This window comes from Pelodiscus sinensis, chromosome 2, assembly GCF_049634645.1.
Source record: "Pelodiscus sinensis isolate JC-2024 chromosome 2, ASM4963464v1, whole genome shotgun sequence".
NCBI classification, from domain to species: Eukaryota; Metazoa; Chordata; order Testudines; family Trionychidae; genus Pelodiscus; species Pelodiscus sinensis.
This window is the reverse complement of record NC_134712.1, coordinates 54,218,952-54,241,530: the sequence shown is the minus strand read 5'-3', so window position 1 is coordinate 54,241,530 and position 22,579 is coordinate 54,218,952. Positions and strand designations below refer to the sequence as shown.

The window sequence follows — 22,579 nt, the reverse complement described above, 5'->3', positions numbered from 1 at the left end:
CTTTAAGTGAGAGATGGAAAGATTTTGTCTTATAACAGGAATTAAAGTATATTTACATTGTTTAAGCAAGATTTGATTTAGTCTGTTAGTGGTAAAAATTGACTGAATTCTAGTTATACATATACGCGCGCGCACACACACACGCGCACACACAAGGTTAACCAATTTTTGTTTAAGTTGCATAGGGGAATCTCTTGAAGCTAAGATTTTTGCAGAACACCTGGTTCTAATTAAATGTGGGTTTTTAATAGAAGATGTTAGTGTTTAACATGAACTTGGTAAATATTTGTTGAAGATTCATGTCTTAATTTTAATATTGACAGAGGACCAAATCTTGTGACGGTTAAAAACATTGACATCTATTTAATTTTTCTTTATGATCAAGGGTATTTTAGTTCTGTCCTTCAAATTGAGGGTATACTATATATCTGAAAAGGAAAGAGCAGGGGGACAAGGTTTATATGCCCTGGTATGCTTCTGCCAAAATGGAGAACAGGAACTCATCCCTAGCTCACTCACTGTAGTAAATTAGGTCATTTATTCACTAGTTGTGGTCATAGTATAGAAGTAGTTAGGTCTCTTCCAAACTAGTAACCTAAAAATGATTTGCAGTAGAGCAGACAACTTAACTTCTTAAAGCTTCTCTTTCAAAGTACTGACATGCTTTTAATGACGAGGGATGTTGCTAAAGTTTGATTGGATTTGTCAGTTTAGAGGCTGTTCACCTTTTCATTCTTAAAGAATTGCTACGATGGCTTTTGAAATCCTAGATTTGTTATAAGTTGTTTCTCACAGAGAAAGGTGATGAGCTAGATGATTTTCATTGTGTATGTAGCCCTCACTACTACCGTTCTAAGTGTGCTTAGTGCTTAATTTTTTTTCTTGAGGCAGATAAACTGGATCCAGATTACAACTGCTCTTCACTAGTAGTATAATGAATGTACTTTACATTACTCTTGAAGAAGAGTGATAGAACAGCAAAGTGCAACCTGGGGTCGCAGCTGTCCTCCGAGGGGGGTCAGAGCACTTTGATCTGGGCCGGTATAGTTCCCAGCTTGGCACATACATGCAGCGGGATTGGGGAGGACTGGCAGGAGCGAAGTGGCAATTAAAGGGGCTTTTTTTTTCTCAATCAAAATTTTTCCAGATACCTTTATTTGGGTCCGGGGGGTCACGAATGCAAAAAGGTTGAGAACCACTGTGATAAAATATGGGCCAGGGATGATTTAATTGAGGAATACCTATAGAAACTACTTATAGGCTACAAAGAGATTAGAATTAAAGTTTGAAAATATGGGTATACTCCTTTTTGAAGGATTTCTTTATAATATATATTTAAGCATGTTTTGTATTTTTGGTTTTGAGAGGGAGGGGAAATTATCACTACAGGCAGTCCCCGAGTTACGCGGATCTGACTTGTCGGATCCACAGTTACGAACGGGGTTTTTCTCGCCCTGGAGGATGGGAGCGGCGGGATGCCCAGATGCGTCGCGGTCCCACCGCCCGCGTCCTCCAGGGCGAGAAAAGCTGCTCCACGTCTCCCTGGTCTGCTTGGGGGGAAGCCCCCCAGCAGACCAGGGAGACACTGAGCAAAGCCGCGGAGGACCTGGGCGGCGCGGTCCGCCGCCCGCGTCTCCCTGGTCTGCTGGGGGACGGGGGGCGCAGCTAGTGCGCCCCCCCCCCCCCTCCCCCAGCAGACCAGGATTTTCTCTGGAGACCTGTGGTAGAGTAGCAGCGGCTGAATCAGGACGCCTGGGGCAGAGCAGCTGGGGTGCTGCTGGGTTGGTCCAGTAGCGCCGAGGAGCGGCGCTACTGGAGCAACCCAACAGCACCCCAGCTGCTCTGCCCCAGGCGTCCCCAAGTCAGCCGCTGCTGAAACTGACCAGCGCTGACTAGAGGAAGCGCGAGGCAGAGTTGCTCTACCCCGGGCTTCCTGGAATCAGCTGCTGATCAGTTTCAGCTGACTTGGGGACGCTTGGGGTTCTTAAGTTGAAGCTGTATGTAAGAACTGGCGTCCAGGTTCAGCCTGTTGAAACTGATCAGCGGCTGATTCCAGGAAGCCCGGGGCAGAGCAACTCTGCCTCGGGCTTCCTGTAGTCAGCCGCTGGTCAGTTTCAGCAGCGGCTGAATCTGGACGCCAGTTCCGACTTACATACAGATTCAACTTAAGAACAAACCTACAGTCCCTATTTTGTACGTAACCCGGGGACTGCCTGTATTTAAAGATTGTCTAACAACGGGTCTATATAGAGGTAATGGTTCTACATAGCTAACTTATGTGTACTGTGTAAGAAGCTTTATTAAAGAGGTAACGGTCACTAGGCTAGATGGAAGGGCTACAGTGTTGGAGATGACTTTTGGCTTTTAAACATTTGTATCTTTTTGTTTTAAGTAATCTAGAAAATCAGAGAAATATTGTGAATGAATGCTCAGAGAATGGGAGAGAACATTTAAACAGGTAATGAAAAACTTCTGTTTGACACTAGAGCTAGGTGATAGTTTTATGGTGAATAGCAAATTTGTAAAAGTGAAGTTTTAGGGCAACCACAACTATTTTATAGTTCAACTCAAGTTCAATAGTCATGGCTGAATCAATTTGTTACCCCACTTTTTAAATGCTTGTTCTTTGGGAGATGGCACATGTCAATTCCATTGTATGTTCACACCTAATGCACAAATGTTAGAGTTATGGTCTCCTCCCTGCCCCCAATTGCCCAGCAGTACTCATCAAAGTAACTTAAGGGCCCTCTGTTGCCACATGCCATTGTGTGCTGCTGATAAAGAGGACAGAGCTACCTTCTATCTCCTCAGTTTCTTCATACTGCCAATGGTGGTTGTCCAGAATGTACCTCTAAATAGTAGAAAACCTCTACTAGAATCATTTACCTGCCCAACCGGCAGTGCTTCTCCGTTCAGGCTCATGAGCAAGGTGTCTACTCACAAAACACCCCTGAAAGCTATGCTGTACTAACTTTCAGAAATAAAATAGAATTTGACCTTTAGTTCAGTAAAGCCCCATTTGGTTGCTATCTCAGCTCTTTGTATACAGGAAGATAACTGTACCTTGATTTCTAAAGTGTGGCCAGATGATACCGTCAAATCCAGGACCCTATCCCTCCTGGAGACCTTAGAGTAGTCAGGGCTAATTTAATGGGACGCCACTTGGAAACTTTTCATGACTTGCTCATTCCTTTACCTTGCCATGAAGATAATATTCCTAGTGGGGATCACCTCAGCCAAATGACCTGAGCGCTCTAGTATCAGAACCACCTTATATAGCTCTTAAAAGGATAAGATTTCTCTGTCCACACCCAAAGGTCCTTACAAAAGCCGTCTCTAGTTTTCATGTTAACCAACATATCTGCCCACATTTTTTCCAAAACCACCTCACCATAAGCACTTTAATTAATAATGGAGATTGCCTATCTTCTAGAACTGGAAGGGACCTTGAAAGGTCATCGAGTCCAGTCCCCTGCCTTCTCAGCAAGACCAAGTACCATCCCTGACAATTTTTGCCCCAAATCTCTAAATGGCCTCCACAAGGATTGAACTCCCAACCCTGGGTTTAGCAAGCCAATGCTCAAACCACTGAGCTATCCCTCTCCCTCCCGATTGATTTTAAGTTGCCTGCAATGGAATTGACACATGCGGACATCCAAAGCAGAAGAAGTAGTTATTTACCTTTTCTTAACTTTTGTTCTTTGAGATGTGGCGCATATGTCTATTCTGCTACCTGCCTGACACGGCCTTCCCCTCTCTGTTGGAGTCAAATGGGTACAAAGTAGTAGTCAGGCACAGGGTAGTGCTGCCTCCTTATACCAGTGCACAGTGGCACATGGCAACAGAAAGCATTTGAGTGGCCCCAAAGGGTACTACTGGGGGGAATTTTTCGTCTTTGAAAGAGGGCTCATGCATCCCATTAGCAGAATATGTACGTGCAACACCCCTTAAAGAACAGAAGTTATGGAAAGGTAGGTAACTAGAACATTTCAAAAGAAATAAATATAAACTAGCAGTTTTGAAATGGCACTTCAGATTGTTTTGTTTTGTCAAGAAAAACTAAAATTCAGTTGCAGTTGAAAGATTTTTTTTTTCAGTTCAACTATATTGAAAAATCAGTTTGTATAGCTCTGTCACACATATTCCTGAATCTTTCAGCAGGTCTAGTTATAACTTTATGTATCTTGCAGGTCAAGATATCAGCTTCATTCCTTAGCACAGCACACCCTCTGGAGGCTAGAAGAAGTGCCTTCTGATGGGATGATAAACCACAGAAAAACCAGTGCTCTTCAAAGTGAGTATGCTGTGACTTTCATTAAGGTTCGTGATATGCAGAATGCAGATAATTTCTCTGATGAGAATATTATCTCTATACTCTCAGGCTTTCAAAATATTACTACTTTGACTGTTTTTCTCACTTAAAATTTGCAATTAACTTGTTCTTCAGATGCTCTACCACTTCTGATCTGCCTTTAGGATGGGAAAACAACAACCACAATTCCTCAAAATTCTGCCTGATCTCAGATTTGGGGGCCAAATTCTAAAATTGTAACATGGTTTGTGGACACCAACCAAACAAAAAATCTAGGACACAATTGCTCCCTTCAGTATTTCACTGGAGAGTGTAGTATTTTATTTATAGGAAAGCTATTAGTAGTTCTTGTCCTGAATCTCTCATTAGGATACCTCTTAGAAGAAATTCCTCATTCTTTGAGTGCTTGCTTATGTCCATTCCACTTAGGTATGCGTGGGCCACATGCATGAGTTCTGGAAGCTTTTTACCCTTAGCAGTGCCCGTTGGGCTAGCCAGGAAGTCCCCGGGAGTGGCACTGGCATATTGGCGCATGTATCCCCCTGCAGGCCCTCGACCCCCACAGTACCTTCTTATGGTTGCTGGAACGCTTGGCTTGCTTTATGCAAGTGCACCCCCTTAGTATCTTTTATCTTCTGTAAATAGTTCTTCAAATAGTTGAGTCTTGTTCTAGTTAGTTAGTAGGTAGTTTCTCCCCTTTCCCCCTTCAAAGGGGGGACTGCTGAGGCCCCAAGGCTGTGCACGGTGTCTGAAGCCTATGCCTAGTGGAGACCTGCACAAGGAGTGTTTAAAGTGCCTTGTTGAAGGTCATTAGACAGACTCCTGCAGGATCTGCAAAACCTTTTAAAGCAAGGACCAAATGAAAGCGTGATTCCAGGCTCAAGTTGGCACTTCAGCTTGTGGCACTGGAGTTGGTGCTGTCCGTGAGGAGTGCCCCAGGTTGGTGCAGGGTATAGGATCCACGTTGAGACACTGCAGCAGCAGCAGACCATCAGTCGGCACCCCAGCACTGTTCTCATTCCCTGGCAGAGTGCTCTCAAGAAGGCACAAAAAGGAAGGTTGTCTTCAAAATGGGACCGGGGGGACACTTGGAGGCTTTATCCCTGCCCAGGCGTGAGGAGGCTCCCATGCACCATAGGTGCAGGTTGAGCCTTGCACGGGCGGGTAACCCTGAGGTCCAGGACTTGTCTGTGGAAGAGGTCCCACAGCCATCGACCCCGGACACATTGTTGCAGCCTGGGAGTTGACTGAACTCGCCTCCTCCCCTGGAACTGCACCACACGGTGCAGAGCCATATGAAGGATGGGAGCAACAGGGGGTTAGAATGGTAATGGCACCGCAAAGAGCCACTTTCCTCTTAATATGGGAATCTGGACCAGCAATGCCTATAGCAGCCGGGTCCAGCACGGAACGGAACCCTCCCAGCACCAGTGGCAGCTTCAGCCCTGGAGCTTAAAGTTATGCCACAACTGCACCGAGGGAAACTGGTGGCCTTAGCACACCACAGCCAGCACTGGGAGCAGTCAGCATCAGTAGCACTACCGCGGTCCACGTCAGAGTACTTCCCTGAATCAGATGCGGAGTCAGTGACTTCAGGGGCCTCATTGCATGGATCATTGAGGTCAGGTTAGTCGAGGTCTCCGCACTAGTCCCGGTCTCGGCACCAATCCTGATCCCAGCATCAATCCTGATTGAGGTGCCACTCGAGGACGGCCAGTGTACCGCCATCACAGACTTGGCCTCCATAATGGCAGCAGCTAGCCTAGGGGCCTTTTTGAACCCCCCAGGCATATCATCAGGGACAGGAGCCTTCGAGGTCAGGGTCAGCCTTGGCCTCGATGTACTCAGGGCGCAGGGCTATGCTTTTGGCTACCCTGTTCACATGGGCTCCAACGTCAGTCTAGGGCCAGTCCCTCAGGATTAGCAGGGGACTGAGATCAGCTGGCTCGGCAGCCAGCCCTGGTGAACCCTATCCAGCTGCAGCCTCCTACCCTCTCTTCCCCTCCCCCCCAGTCTCACCATGGTTGCCACTGTTGCCGAGGGACTCCTTGTCCTCTTCCCCCTCAATGAGGCTCTGGCAGACCTGTCCCCAGCTATGTTTGCCATGGACATGTGCACCCATCAGGACCTCCTCGGGAGGTTGGCCCAAAACATAGGGATGCAGGCTGAGGAGGTTGTGGAGGCATCTGATCCCATGGTGGACATCCTGACAGCAGATGCTCCTGCTAGGATTGCACTTCCCCTTAATAAGACGGCCAAAATTACGAAAAACCTCTAACAGACACCGGCGTCCATTTCTCTGGTGCAGAAAGGGGTGGCGAAGAGGTATTTTGTGCTGCAGTCTGGTTATGAACATATGTTTTCCCACCCACCCCGTGGCTTGGTGGTCGTCCAGGATGCTTGTCAAAGGGTAAGACACGGACAGCCTGGTCCCACTCCTAAGAGTCAGGAGCCCAAAAAGCTTGACCTCTTGGGATGAAAGGCGTATGTGACAGCAGGGCTGCGGCCTATAACTTCTGGTTGGCGGTAAATAAGTTCAGGTCCCAGCTCCCTAGGTAGTCATAGCAAGAGCTTGGGGCTTTGACAGAGGAGGGCAAAGTGGTATCCCGCACTGCCCTTCAGGTTGTGATGAATGCGGCAGACTCTACGGCATGCTCAATAGCCACTGGCATAGTCACATGGAGGAACTTGTGGCTTAAGGTCTTGGGCATCCCACCTAAAATCCAGACTACACTGCAAGACCTGCCCTTTGAAGGCTCTTCTCAGACCAGACTGATAGTAAACTGCACAGACTGAAGGACGCGAAGGTGACACTGAAGTCTCTGGGCATCCATGCCCCTGGTCTGCAGCGCTGACCACTGAATCCTAGGTCACGGAGGCCGTACCAGCAAGGCCCCCAGACAGGATAATAGGTGGAGAAAAAGGGGAAATGGTGGTAGAAGCACCTGGAGCAATTGGCCTCCGAGCAATGGGTCCTTGAGACAAAGTATCCCCTTGCTACCGTCTCCTTCCTCTCTTCCCCACCTTCCCACCCCCCTTCACTGTCCCTCTTCAGGGACCCCTCTCACGACCACCTTCTTCATCAAGAGGTCTCTTCGCTCCTGTCATTGGGGGCAGTAGGAGAGGTTCCCCTTGCATTTTGTGGAAAGGGGTTCTAGTCCCGATATTTCATATTTCCAAAATCCAAAGGCGGTCTTCACCCCATCCTAGATCTCGGAGGTCTCAATGTCTTTGTAAGAAAGTCAAGGTTCAGGATGGTGATGCTATCCTCCATCATTCCCTCACTTCATCTAGGGGACTGGTATGCTGCCCTCAATTTGAGGGACATGTACTTCTACATTTCAGTTGTCCCTCACTGCAGGAAATTCCTATGTTTCTTGGTGGGTGGGGACCATTATCCGTTTGTGGTTCTGCCATTTGGCTTTTCCACTGCCCCCAGAGTATTCACCAAATGTATGGTAGTGGTAGCTGCCTTCCTAAGAAAGAGGGGGCTTCACATTTTCACCTACCTGGATAACTGGCTCATCAGAGACTGGTCCAGGGATCAGGTGCTATCCCACATTGTGTTGGCCTGGGAAACCTTCTCCTAGTTGGGACTCATGTTGAACAAGGAAAAATCCCTCGTCCCTACTCAAATAATAGAGCAACTCTACCGAGCTCCAGGTTTGCGGACATGAAGGACATTATTTGACAGCTCCGGGCCACATCTATGATTACTGCGAGGCATTGTTTGAGGCTGTTGGGCCATGTGGTAGTGTGCACTTACGTGGTGCGAAATGTCAGACAGCACCTCTGACCTTTGCAGGCCTGGCTGGCAGGAATCTACAGGCTGGCTCATGACCACATTGATACTGTGGTGACTATCCCACCGGAGATCCTTTTCACACTGGACTGGTGGTTGAGGGAGAGTGAGATGTGCTGTGGGGTCCCCTTTGGCCAGCCCCCTCCCTCAATGCAGTTGGTAACGGGCGCTTCCAATACCAGGTACAAGGGCCCAACGTAGCAGACTTACAGATGGAATGTATGTTGTTTCGAGTGGAGAGGTTGTTGCACATCAATGTCGGGGAACTGAGAGTGGTGCATTTGTCATGCCAGATGTTCCTACCTCAGTTGAGGAGTAATTCTGTCAGTTTTAACAGACAATACCTCAGTGATGTTTTATATCAATTGACAGGGTGGTGCTTGATCCTCTCTTCTTTGTCAGGAGGCCCTAGCCTTCTGGGACCTCTTCATCGTGCAAGGGGATTCACCTTCAGGCCACCTACCTCCCAGGGGCCCACAACACACTGGTAGACCACCTCAGCAGGGCATTGTCGGCCCACGAATGGTCTCTCAAGGAAGTGGTGCACCTTCTTTTCTGCAGGTGGAGGACTCCCCTCCTCAACCTTTCCCCTACTCAACCCATTTCTTCTCATGCTAAGGCCAGGTCCCTGGATCGGATGAGGATGCCCTGGTGATGCAGTGGCCTCAGTGTCTCCTGTACTCCTCCCCTCCCCCCCTTTTCTCCTTGTGCATGAGGGGCTCCTGGGGGCATGAAGGTACGGAGGCATCACCAATCCTGGTGGCCCTGGCCTGACCATATCACCCTGGTTTTGCTGTTGGTGGAAGACCCCATTGCCCTCCTGCTTGTACCACACCTCTTGACCCAGGAGCTGGATCAGGGTTGTCTGTGCCGCCTAAATCTACAGTCCCTCCACCTCACTGCTTGGAAGATCCATGGTTAAGTGTGGGGGGGGGGGGTTCCTCTCCTCAGATCTGGTCAGGCGGGTACTGATGGAGAGTACCTCCACCAGGATGACATATCAGCCTAAATGGAGGAGGTTCTCTAGTTGAGTCATTCAGAAGGAGGGAATCCCTTTCGAGCCCCCATCCGTCTGGTCTTCGACTACCTCCTTGACCTCAGGCAATGGAGGCTGTCTACCGCCTCAGTGAGGGTACAGTTGGCAGCCATTGCGGTGTTTCACCAGGAGGAAGTGGGAGCTCGGTGTTCACACATGCAATAGTCAAACACTCTCTGAGGGACCTAGGTGTGAAAACAGGCTCTTTTCTGGCCAGGCCTCGTGCGCATAGCCTTCCTAGCCCAAGTTTACCTTCCCCTCAAACCAAAAATCCTGCACTATGTGACTTAAAATCAGTAAAACCAGGAGTAAGACACCAGGCAGGTAAGGGTCATACAAAGTTTGCGCCACTCAAGGGCCATCTCACCCCCTCCCCTTCCCCCTCAGCCTGTCACTAGGAGACTGAATCTGTCAAGCCTATCACAACTAGGCGTGGGAAAGCTTTTGCTCTCTATAAAACAGCTACCCCTCCTGCATGCAGTTGAGGTTTCCCGAAAACTTGGAAGGCAGAACACGAGCCAGGTTCTGAGGGCTGATCACCCGAGGACCCCCTCCCGCTCACCGAATCTACCGAATCTTTTGCAGAGCGTGACAAATAACGAATATGCTGTTGTCTCTGTTGTGTCTTGTATGTCTGATAATTGTGAGTATTGCTGTGTAAAGTTAGTTAAAGGTTTGATAAATAATAGTGTTAAGAGTAAGTTAGTTAGAAATTGTTAAATAGTACAGTTAAGAGTTAACATCTATTTAACTCTTATGAGCTTATGAGTAAAATTAATGTAAATATAACTGATAAAAATCCCTGAGCTGTTATTGATAATTACTTAGACTTAGAGAAACCCCAGGGCATTTTCCTCTATTGTATTGCAGTTTGTTTGTTGTTACTGTTAATAATTATCTGGCGCCCACGCATGTAAAACGTTGATAAATAAAAAGTTATAGTTAAAAGCACTTTAATAAAAGTTAAAAATATTCAATACAAGGCTGCCTGTTTCTGCACCTCTCTGGGGCTGGCCACATTCTCGAACCTTCCATTTTACTTTCCACACTAGGTAGGCTCTGTCCCCAATGTAGGCAACCCGTTCCACAGTGGGACTTGAATCTAGTGCTCCGGGGACTGATGCAGCCCCCATTTGAGCCATTAGCTATGTGCTGTCACACTCCTCTTTCATGGAAAATGGCCTTTCTCATGGCTATCACCTCAGCTGTTGAGGGTATCTGAGTTGAGGGCCCTTTCTTTGGAGCCACCGTACACTGTGTTCTCTAAGGACAAGGTGACGTTGAGTCCACACCCTGCATTTCTACCTAAAGTGGTATCCCTGTTTCACATGTCCTAGGAGATTTTCCTGCCAGTCTTCTACCCTAAGCCACATGCAAACGAGAGAGCAGGCGTGTCACACATTAGATATTAGAAAGGCTCTCGCCTTATATTTAGAGAGGTCATAGCAGTTTCGTAGGTCGATGCAGCTCTTTGTCTCTATAGCAGGGAGAATGAAGGGCCTCCCTGTGTTAGCTCAGTGCCTGTCCTCATGGATTATGGCATGCATTAAGGCATGGTATGACCTAAGAGGGAAGTCGACCCATTCTATTATGGCTGATTCTACCAGTGCTCAGGCATCCTCAACTGCATTCCTAGTGCAAGTGCCGATCAAAGACATCTGTAGAGTGGCTACATGGTCATCGATCCATACTTTTACTAACCATTATGCAATTACATAGCAGGCTAGACAGGATGTGGCTGTTGGCAGAGCAGTGTTGCAGTCTGTTTTCTCTTAGGTTCCAACCCTGCCTACATAGGAATAGCTTAGGAATCACCTAAGTGGAATTGGATATAAGCAAGCTCTCGAAGAAAAAACAGTTACTTACCTTGTAACTGTTGTTCTTCGACATGTATTGCTTATGTCCATTCCAATCACACCCACCTCCCCTTTGTTGGAACGTGTGACAAGAAGGAACTCGGTGAGGTGGAGGGTTAGCAGGGGTAGATATGCACCTATATGCCGGCGCCACTACAGGGGGCTCCCCGGTTGGCCCAACAGATACTGCGAAGGGCAAAAACATTCTGGAACTTGTGCAGGCACACAAGTGGAATGGACATAAGCAACACATCTTGAACAACTGTTATGAGGTAAGTAATTTTTTTTTTAAGTGGTGGAACAAGAAGAAACAGGTCAATGATTAATTTTTTAAGAAACAGGTGACACAGCTGCAGAAATTTAGGATGTTTAAATAAGCTGCAATGGCAAAGGTGCATGGGCAATAGTTACAAGGTTGATTTTGTACTGTTTTAGTTGTAGTAATAGAGAACTGTGTGATGTGGTTTAAAATTATTGGTTTAACAATTGTTTAAAATACAAAGTAAAAACTCTTGCAGGAATTTAGTGGCCATTTTGAGTACTCTGACAGACTATCATACTCTCCACTGTGTTTATCCTGAATAGGTCCAAAGTACATACAAAAGGCTAAAATAAATCAAGTAGAAATATTCTCTATACTCACTCTGTTCTTGCTTCTCACAGGTGTAAATATTATAGTGGAGAATTGGTGCAGAATGATGATATTTATTGATCTTTGTGTTCTCAACTGATTAATCTAGGTCTCAATGGTTTGCAGAACACTGAAAATGGTAGAAGATTTCTGTCTCGTAGACAAACTGGCCGGAAGAAGCAGGTGTGTATTGATTTTATACTTAAATGGACCTAAAATTAGTCTGTAAAATGTGTTCGAATTATATGCAATCAGAGGAAATAAAATGTAGTGTATTTCCAAACTGAGTTACTGTGCAGCATGTTTCTATGTAACGTTTGTGTCCTGTATCTCTTTCAAACATACGCACATACAGAAAAATAAGTCACAAATACATTTTTTTAAATTAACTAGGCAATACCTAATTCATATGATCTAGATCAAGCCTGGGCAAAATATGGCCTGCAGGCTGAATCAGGCCTGCCAAGCCACTGGATCCAGCCTGCAGATGCTGTGGGGAGCCCTAGGCAGGCTCCCTGCTTGCCTTGCCCCACGTTCATGTGGCTCAGAAACATGGTTGCGGCATGGTTTTTCTTTTAAAAACTCTTGAGCCCCGGAGGGAAGGGGGAAGACTTCAGATGCTGCTCCCACCTCCAGCACAATCCCATTGGACGGTTTCTGGCCAGAAATTGGCTAATGGGAGCTGTCTGTTTGAATAACAGGCATCTATGAAGCATCATGCTTCCTCCCCTCCAGGGCTCATAGCTATTCACACAGCACATGGCTGCAGCCTATGTGGGGGTGGGGCAGGCTCCCTGCCTGCCTGAGAAACTGCTGGGTTGCTGACTGGTAAGTCTCCTGATCAGATCCTGTCTCTGGCACTGCAGATCACTCCCTTCCCCACTCCTGAGCCCCAATCCCCTGCCTTGGATCACAGTCCCCTCCTGCCCTAGCTCACAACCCAAGCCCCTGCATCCTAATCCCCTGCACCCCTTCCTGTACCCCAATTTCCTGCCCTAGGTTACTAATCCAATCCCCTGCACCCTGGTCCAGTGCCTCAGGTCACAACTGCCTCTTTCACCCAGACTCCCTCCCAGACTCTACATTCCCTCCAGTAGCCCAGTCCTTTACCCCAAGCTCCTTTCTGCACCCAACCTCCATCCCAGACCCTGCACTTCCTCCATTAATATCATGGAAGAGTGTGGTCCTCAACCACTTTCAAAATTCTTGGAGTGGGCCCCCCACCATCAAAAATTATTATCCACCCTGATAATAGTCTTCAAGATTAAAGCTCCCACCAGGAACTGCTGACAAGTGAGCAACAAGAGGGGGGGGTGTGTGTGTGTGTGTGTGTTTTGTTTGTTTTTTCCTTCTCTTCCCCCCCCCCCCCCCCCCCCACACTCATTGGCTCAATGTTGCACTATCACCTTTAGGCTACGTCTACACTGGCCCCTTTTCCGGAAGGGGCATGTTAATTTCAGAAGCCGTAATAGGGAAATCCGCGGGGGATTTAAATATCCCCCGCGGCATTTAAATAAAAATGTCCGCCGCTTTTTTCCAGCTTTTAAAAAAGCCGAAAAAGAGCGTCTACACTGGCCCCGATACTCCGGAAAAAGCGCCCTTTTCCGGAGGATCTTATTCCTACTTTTTTAAAAGCCGGAAAAAAGCGGCGGACATTTTTATTTAAATGCCGCGGGGGATATTTAAATCCCCCGCGGATTTCCCTATTACGGCTTCTGAAATTAACATGCCCCTTCCGGAAAAGGGGCCAGTGTAGACGTAGCCTTAGTGAACAAAATGCTCCGTTATAAGGGTGAAAATACAAAAATGGGATGGAGTTTTCAAGGTAAGCCTATTGCAGTGGTCTGATAACATGCAACTTCCTATATCGCTGCATTTCATAAAGGTCTTACCCATGAAACAAATGCAGATACCTGTAGTCACTATTTTAAATGTTAGCTACATCAGACACAAACCAAAGTACCATGTAACTTTGGGAATTCTGGAAATGTGAGTTGAATATAGAGAAGTTATGAAAAGAGTATTTAAAGTGCATTTGACTTTGGGAACAAGATTCCTGTTCTGAAATAATACATCTAGTGTACAGTTTATTTTCTGAAATGAAGTCATGATGACTTTTGCAAACCAAATGGAACCTCTCTAGTCCAGCACTCTCAGATCTGGCATGATCTTAGTCAGATGTCCACTTTTCATAGGTACAGCCAAGTTTCCTGCGGTACCATGAAGCTGGTTTATAGCCAGCAGTCCTGGCTCTTGGTGTTATGTGCTGTTATTTAGCTCTAATGTATCCTTAAATATTTCTCAGAGCCCAGTATGCAATGAAATGTCATTAGACAATATTGGCTTCCCGTGGTCCGGCAAATTCACTGGTCAGATCCTGAGGATGCCTGACTTAGAGAGGTTCAATCTGTAACGATAAAATATTCTGTTAAAGCTAGAACATAGGCTTCAGTTTTCAGTGTGGAAGGGCACTCTGAAGGGAGTCAACCAGATCGCCTAAGATCTTTGTAAATATTTTGTGGAAATCTCCAAACTGTGATTTACAACAGTTGATACAAGCTGTTTCCTCTCTTTACCTTGAGTTAATAAGGAAAATATTAACTTACTTTTTTGGCTCACATTTTTAAGGATAACTAGAGAAAACAACTTTCTTGTCAGTTTACATATGGATAAATATCCTTCTAGCTCCTTTATTTCTTCCTTCATTGAAAGCCTATATTGAAGTTCGAAGTACTGGTTGAATTTATAGGCACAGCCAATCCTCAGATTAGACTATCTGCTAATACGAAATCTATTGTTAAACCACCAAGATCCATACCCCTAAAGACTAATGAGAGCCTTTTCTCGTGTTTAAAACACTGAGTTGAAACAACACAATTTATTTTAAAGCTGTGCTTAACTGTGGCAAAAACATAGCAAATAATTGTGGGACTGACAATCAGCATTAATTTATCAAAACAAAAGGTTAGAGGAACAGTAGACAATAAATTTGCCTTAAAAGATTTAGTCCCTTCCTATAGAAACACAGCCCAAATGCTCAAAGCCAGTGCCCTCTTTCTTCTTTTTCACTGCTGATGAAATGGCAAAAACTGCCACTTAATGACATGAATAATACTGGCGCGTTGCCATATGATTTTTTTAAAAAAACCCTCTTATACTACAGCTCCTGCTTCGTTTTCACTCTCCACTAACACAGAAAAGCTGTATACGGTGTATTGTTAATATTTTGTTCTTTGCTATAGTATTTCAACATCAGTAGTTAACTTACAAACACCTTTCCCAGACTTATGCTGACTACAGGGGTGCTCAGGCATACCTTAGGAAGATTAGAAACTATGATAGTTAACAATGTTAACTGTGTCATAAAGTCCTCTCTATTAAAATACAGAAGCCCACCTTAGCATACAGAAATTATGGGGGAGCTCTCATGCATTTCAAAGCCATGGAGCCTGGTATCAGCGGGGGACGTAGTCCCTCGCTGACCCCGGGCTCCATGCTATGCTGCATGCCGCTAGGAGCATGATTCAAAAGGGAAGCTGTGGGGAACCTGGGGTCAGATGGGGCTTCTCAGCTGACCCAGGCAATGCCACGGGGGAGCACAGGATCAGCTGTGGAGTCCACTGCTGATCCCGGTCTCCGTGGCTTTGAAATGCATGAGCTTTCTCTCCCCCCTCGGACTCTTGTTCATTTCAAAGAAGGTACCCCTGTGCAGCCCAGAGTCAGGGCTGTACGTCGAGTTCCGCATTTCCCTAGAAATGTACATAGACTAGTCAATGGAAATTCTATCAACTAGTCAATTAACTGCATTTTAATATCCTTAATTGATATGGATAAAAGTTGATAGGATGTGGAGAAAATTGTTAAATTCCTAAATTCTTATAAAAAAATCAAATTCTACACAACTGCTCTCATGGACCTATAGAATGCATCCTTTATTTTCTTGCTACTTCTGTGGGGTAGTCTTTTATCTGTGGGACTTCTCAACATCAGTATTACACAAAGTATTCCAAAAAGTTGAATTTGCTCATCCACATCATTGTGACTTTTATATAAGATTGTCTGCATGCCTGAAAGAATGCTGTGAATGTCACAGAAAGGATTGTTGACTTTTAGAATTCCCTTGTCCATGCAGTCCCTTTTTCAATGTTGGCTTTGTTTGCACTTGTTCCATAAATGGAATGAAATGCCAATGATTCAGAGCCTGTTTTCAGCTTTACATAGCAAATTTTTTTTTCAGATAAGCTACATATTTCATTCTGATGCAACACCATTGAAAGGTGAATCCTCTGTAATTTCTACTACCTCAGCAGTATCAATTAGGATTTAGGTTGCTAGTAGGGTCCATCTTATACCCCTTTTTGTGTGAGAAGTCCCTTCAGAGCCATGCGTAGCCCAAATTAAATCAGTGGGGCTTGCTGCTGGAGCAAGGGATCCAGAACTGGACTTTTTTGGAGCGTTTGGTGGGAAAGACTCCACTTAACTTGCAAGACTGTGTAATACTTGTTTCCAAACAAGAGCACTTATATATAAACTGTTTAAGAAGAATTTGTAGTAGCATATTACAGATGATTTAACTCTTAGCTTTGCTTTTTGTAATTATTTGTCACCAACTTTTCAGTTGTGGGTCAGTGCAGGCTTGCTAATACCTTCCTCTGCTGTGGCCAGATTGACCATTTGGCTTAATAGATGGTAACTAACAGCATTAACCTGAAACAAATCTAGCCCTGAACAAATGTGAGCTATTGAGTCTGTTTGCCTTCATCCTATGTTTAGGAATAAACTTTGGAAAGGGACACTCTCAAACTGATATAGAATCTTGACATTACAGGCAGTCCCCGGGTTACGTACAAGATAGGGACTGTAGGTTTGTTCTTAAGTTGAATTTGTATGTAAGTTGGAACTGGCGTCAGCACTGCTTAAACTGATCAGTTTCAACCGCGGCTGAATCTGGACGCCAGTTCTGACTTACATACAGATTCAACTTAAGAAACCCGGGCGTCCCCAAGTCAGCTGCTGCTGAAACTGATCAGCGGCTGATTGCAGGAAGCCTGGGGCAGAGCAACTCTGCCTCGGGCTTCCTGTAGTCAGCCGCTGGTCAGTTTCAGCAGGCTGACTTGGGGACGCCTGGGGCAGAGCAGCTGGGGTGCTGCTGGGTTGCTCCAGTAGCGCGGCTCCTCGGCGCTGCTGGAGCAACCCGGCAGCCCCCAGCTGCTCTACCCCAGGGGTAGGCAATAAAAGCCTGGTCTGCTGGGGGGTGGGGTACTAGCTGCACCCCTCTTCCTCCCCTCCCCCCCCCCAGCAGACCAGGGAGACGGGGGTGGCGGGACAGCCCAAGTCCTCCTCGGCTTCGCTCCGTCTCCCTGGTCTGCTGACCTGGGAGACGCGGAGCAAAGCCGCAGAGCACGCAGGCAGCGGGACAGTCCAGGCGCGCCGCGGCTGTCCCACTGCTGGCATGCTCTGAGGCTTTGCTCCCCGTCTCCCTGGTCTGCAGGGAGACGGGGAGCAAAGCCGCGGAGCACGCCCGCAGCGGGACAGCCCGGGCGCACTTGGGCTGTCCCCCTGCGGGCGTGCTCCGCGGCTTTGCTCCCCGTCTCCCTGCAGACCAGGGAGACGGGGAGCAGCTTTTCTCGCCCCGGAGGACGGGGGCGGCGGACCGCGGCGCATCTGGGCATCCCGCCGCTCCCGTCCTCCGGGGCAAGAAAAGCCCCGTTCGTAACTGCGTAACTCGGGGACTGCCTGTATAAACAAAAATCCAAATGATTAGAAATGGAAATATTTTAGGGGAGGGAAATTTTGGGCTATAAACTTAGAGTGGGGATGGTGTCTGATTTTTACAGCACTTAACATAATGAAGCTCCTATCCTACAGTTACTTTCTGAGTGCTATCACACATTAAAAGAACTAACATTTGAAATTCCTTTATGTCATTTCGTGTTAGTTTTGATCATCACTGATAAAATTTTCAGTTTTAGCTTAGGCTCCTTTAATACATTTTGAAAACCACTGGGTCATAGGTGTATTTTGAAAATCCTATCTAGTGTCTTTATGTATATTTGTGTGTGAAACTTCAGCAGTCCAAAATAATGTATTGTACAGAGGGGTGTCTTTTTATTTTTTCTTTTTTTTTTTTTAATTGAAACTGGCAATATGTAGGCTGGATGCATTTAGTCTCCAGAATTGTGGTCCTTGCAAGAAAGTGGCAAAACCAATTGAATGACTGGTTTAAAAAGTTTGAACAAAACCGTTGAGTGTGTAACATTCAGCTCTCCACCATCTGAATAACTTAACATAACCACAGATATAATCTTTATGCTTTGTTGGTAATGTGTGTGAATCTCCAAACACAAACATGAGACTGTCTCCCAAAGTACCAGAGAGAGCCTGGAAAAGTAGAATTGGCCTACTTTTAATGCATACAGGCAGTCTCCGGGTTACGTGGATCCGACTTATGTCGGATCCCTACATACGAATGGGGCTTTTCTCGCTGCGGAGAACGCAGGCGGCAGGATCGCCCAGACATGCTGCGGTCCCGCCACCCGCGTCCTCCACGGCGAGAAAAGCCGCTCCGCGTCTCCCTGGTCTGCTGGGGGGGAGCCCCCCACCAGACCAGGGAGACGTGGAGCAAAGCCGCGGAGGATGTGGACGGCGGGACTGCGGCGTGTCTCCCTGGTCTGCTGGGGGGGGCGCAGCTAGTGCGCGCGCCCCCCCCCCCCCCCCCCCCAGAAGACCAGGCGTTTCTCGCCGACGCCTGGGGTAGAGCAGCTGGGAGGCTGCCGGGTTGGTCCCACAGCGCCGAGGTGCAGTGCTACTGGACCAACCCGGCAGCACCCCAGCTGCTCTGCCCCTGGCTTCCTGGAATCAGCCGCTGATCAGTTTCAGCAGCGGCTGACTTGGGGACACCTGGGGCAGAGCAGCTGGGGTGCTGCCAGGTTGGTCCAGTAGCGCCAAGGAGCGGCGCTGCCGGACCAACCCAGCAGCACCCCAGCTGCTCTGCCCCAGGCGTGTCCGATTCAGCCGCTGCTGGTCAGGTTCAACAGCGGCTGAATCTGGACGCCAGTTCCGACTTACATACAGATTCAACTTAAGAACAAACCTACGGTCCCTATCTTGTACGTAACCCGGGGACTGCCTGTATATGAACGCATATACTGTATATAGAGTGAAATGTGAACATATTTTATACATTTGTGGTATTTATATTAAATGTAAATTTTCACTGTAGGAAGTTTTAATTTGATAGTATGTCCAATTCTCTTCTTTCTAAAGCGATGGACTTGGGAAGAAGACAAGAAACTGAAGGATGGGGTAAAGAAGTTTGGAGTGGGAAATTGGAATAAAATTCTAATTCATTATGACTTCAACAACCGAACCAGTGTCATGTTAAAAGACAGATGGAGAACTATGATCAAGCAAGAGATTGTTTGCTTGGACAGTGAGAACTAAGTTTGATTCTTGCCCCATTTTTCCCATGTTTGAACATGTTTCATGTGTGGACATCTAGCTTTTCCCAATAACTTTGGTTGTAAAGTGACAGTTTGTGTTGCTATAACTTCCTATGTGAGTTTTTTAATACAGTAATGTAAAACTAATGTTGAGCTCTCTGTGAATCTAAATACTAGGAAAAGTAATGTGGTGATGTAATCTTAACTTTTTTCCTTTAGAATGTTTTACTCTTGCAGAGCAAAAGGTACTGTAGCTTGTTCTGATTGGGCAAAGTTAAGTCTCAAAACTAGTATCCTGAAAATGGAACCAGAAATATAAGGTATAAATCATCTATATAACCTCTCTTGCTTGATGACAGGAGAGATGTCATTTATCTGTGTTAGGTGAATGTGCTCACTTATGAAATGTAAATGTTTTACTTAATTTGTAATATTTTGTTAAATTAAAGATGTAAATAGAATGTAAAACCATAAGTTGTATTTGTAGCCTTATAAAGATATGATGCATATCTAAAGCAATTAGTGATAGCTGTACCGTAAAGGCTTGCTTCTGCAATTACTGTTGGTTTGTGTCATCAAAGAGAGCCAGATTAAGGTAGGTCATGCAGTATCAATGCGATGTTTTTGATCTCTGTCCAGCATTTCATTCCTGAGATCTTGGTCATAAGTGGCAGCTATACTTATTTATCTGCAGGTATGACTGCTCAAAAAATCTTGTCTTGCTAATTTAAGATAATGCTTTCCAAATTGTCTGAAAGAGGTGTTTTTTGTAGAAATACTTGCATTTATAAAGAAGTTTTTTTAATAAAGATGGCAGTGTGAGGGACAATTATGCATTGTCAAATCTCTTGTTAAAAGAATTATAACTTAAGCTCTTGGAAAAGATGCCATTTTTAAAGTTACCTATCCTGTTACCACATCTGAAAATTATTCTTGGCTCTTCTTTCACAAAAGTGAAAATGTGGCGGGGTTGGACAGGACTGCAGAGTAATATTGTGATAGTAGCTAACAGTTGCAGGTTATTTAATCCTCTTGTGCTACATCTTTTTTTTCAATCTCTCCCCCAGTTGCTGCCTTGCATCTGATATGACTGTACCCAATCAGCATGTGAAAGGCTTGAGACCTATGGTTTGGTAGCCTGTTAACACAGGGCAGGTCACCTTGCATAGGGGATGATCTAGCTAGCCTAGAGGTTTGCTTCTGTATCTTCTCACTGTAAACCAGTAGTTCTCAAAGTGTGTTCTACGGGCCATTAGTGGTCTGCGGCCGCCTCCCAGGTGGTCCACAGCTCGAGCTAATCCCCACCCCCCACAGCAGGGAGAGTATTGGAACTCTAGCCTGGTGTCTGCCAAGCGCAGAACCCACCAGATCAGCTCAAAAGAGACAGAGCAGAACCATGCTGCATTTCTCACCTCCCTCCTGTGCAGCTCAGCTGGGGCAACAGTTGTATGATCAAGAGGCTTTCTGGGGGGGGGGAGACAGTGTGAAGAAAGCCCCGACCCTGCAACAGCATCAAAATCAAGGTCTTTCCATGCAGGGGGAGGGAGTGGAGAGAGCCCTGATCCTGAGACAGCAGCACAATCAAGGGCTTTCCCCACAGGGAGGAGGAAAGGGGCAGAGAGTGTAAAGAGAGAGCAGAACAAGTGGCTGTGCTGCGTTTCTCGCCTCCCTGCTGCCCCAGTCACTGGGGAACACCAGGTAATGATGGGCTTTCCCTGTTGCTCTCATTGGCTGGAGTTGCAGCCAATGGGATCCCTGGGAGTCCATATTGGGACTCATGTGGGTGCAGAGCCAGGTAAGCAGCTCCCTCAAACCCAGACCCTGCACCCCAGTCACACACACACACACACACACACACACACACACACCCACACACCCCAAGACCCCACTCTCCCAGCTTGCTTCTACACCAGGGCTGGCAAAAAATAACCTGCAGAACAGATGCAGCTCGCGAGAGCTTCAGCCAGCTCCCTGCCTGCCCTGCCTCTGCTTGGCACTCTGGAAAGCTGGCTGCAGGGCCATGTGTGTGTTTCTTAACACCAAGAGCCTGGAGGGAGGAAGAAGAGGCTTCTTATGCTGCCCCTGTCTCCAGTAGCTCCCACTGGCCTGTTTCAGGCAATAGCAGCTGCCAATTTGCAGAACAGGCAGCATGGAAAGTGCCCCTCCTCCCTGTGGCTTACAGCATTCAGTTCAGAGAAATAAACATGCAGCTCCCCTGATCAGGTACAGGGACTGGAAGGCAGGGACCCTGGCTAAGGAACCTGCTGGGCTGCTGGCTGGGAACCAGGTAAGGTGTCTCAGCCAGAAATTCTGTGGCATCCTAGCCTATACCCTCCCCAACTCTCTTTTCCCCCTAACTCATGTACCCCAAACCTTCTGCACCATACATCTTTCCAGACACTGCTCTCCTCCTACGCCCCACCTCAGGTCACAGCCCCCTTCCAGATGTTGCACCTCCAGTCCACTGTCCCTGGTCACAGCCCAAAGCCCTGAACCCCCTCCAGCACTCTTGCCTCAGCTTACAACCCCCTCCCAGACCCTGCATTGTCTCCTACACCCCTCCCCTAGGCAGTCATGCTCCCCTTCCAGACCTTGGACCTCCTCCTTACCCTACTCTGTTGCCTCAGGATATGATTCCATCCTTCACCCAAACTCCCTCCCAGATTCCACAACCCAATCCCTTACCCCAAGCTCCCTTTTGCACCCAACCTCCATCCCAGATCCCTGCACCACCTCCATTAATAATGGAAGAGGGCAACCCTCGCACACTTCCAAATTCTTCTGAGTGGCCCCTACCCCAGCTCTGAACCATCTGTCCTGGCCAGACACCGTACTCCTGTGCCCTCCCCCCAGCCAGACAACCTACATTGAGCCCTCTCCTGCACCCTCCCTTGCTCTTGCTCCCTCCTCCCAGCCAGACACACTACCCCCAGCCTGCTTTTGCGCCCTATCTCCCACCCAAACCTCACATCCTGTACCCCATCCTCTGACCACATCCTGCACCCTCATCCCTATCCCACTCACTGGCAGCCCTCTCCTGCACGCTGAACCCCTCATTTTTGTCCCAAGAGCCTAAGTGGGTCCATGAAATCCACTAACTCTGAAAGCCAAGAAAAATAAATCTGGCCTATGGGATGCCCTGAACCTCAGTCCTCCCTAACCTTCCAGGGCTGGAGCACCAGAGGAATGAGATGTCTCAGTTGGAGGCCACATCAGTGACGGTTGGAGGAATTTTTATTTGCTTCTTTCTTGTTTGGTCCCTAACTGATATTTTTTTCCTGTGAATCAGTGGCCCATGACCCCAAAAAAGGTTTCCCACCCCAACATAAATAAAGAAAACCTGGGGGAACTTTTGTGTTGGACATAAATTAATATTTAAAATTAAGCATTTTAACTCATTAGTTTAATCAAACTTAATCTGTTTAATCATTTAAATTAAACCCTTCTTCCCTAGCTGCAGACTAGCCAAAATGGCTTGGGTGCAATTATGTAATTAATGG

The 22,579-nt window shown here is 46.9% G+C and overlaps 1 protein-coding gene across 3 annotated transcripts in view; it reads left to right on the top strand.

Annotated features, from left to right (window-relative positions):
- TERF1 (telomeric repeat binding factor 1) overlaps positions 1–22,579 on the top strand; it is a 65,287-nt gene that overhangs the window by 30,480 nt on the left and 12,228 nt on the right. For 2 of the 3 annotated variants that reach the window (XM_006131528.4, XM_006131527.4), the window contains 4 exons: positions 2,393–2,458; positions 4,191–4,294; positions 11,747–11,820; positions 18,904–19,908. In XM_006131528.4, coding sequence (XP_006131590.2) covers positions 2,393–2,458; positions 4,191–4,294; positions 11,747–11,820; positions 18,904–19,080 — 421 coding nt within the window. In that variant the 3' untranslated portion in view covers positions 19,081–19,908. Of the gene's footprint in view, positions 1–2,392; positions 2,459–4,190; positions 4,295–11,746; positions 11,821–18,903; positions 19,909–22,579 lie in introns of those variants that run through there. The other variant, XM_075920523.1, reaches the window with a different exon arrangement.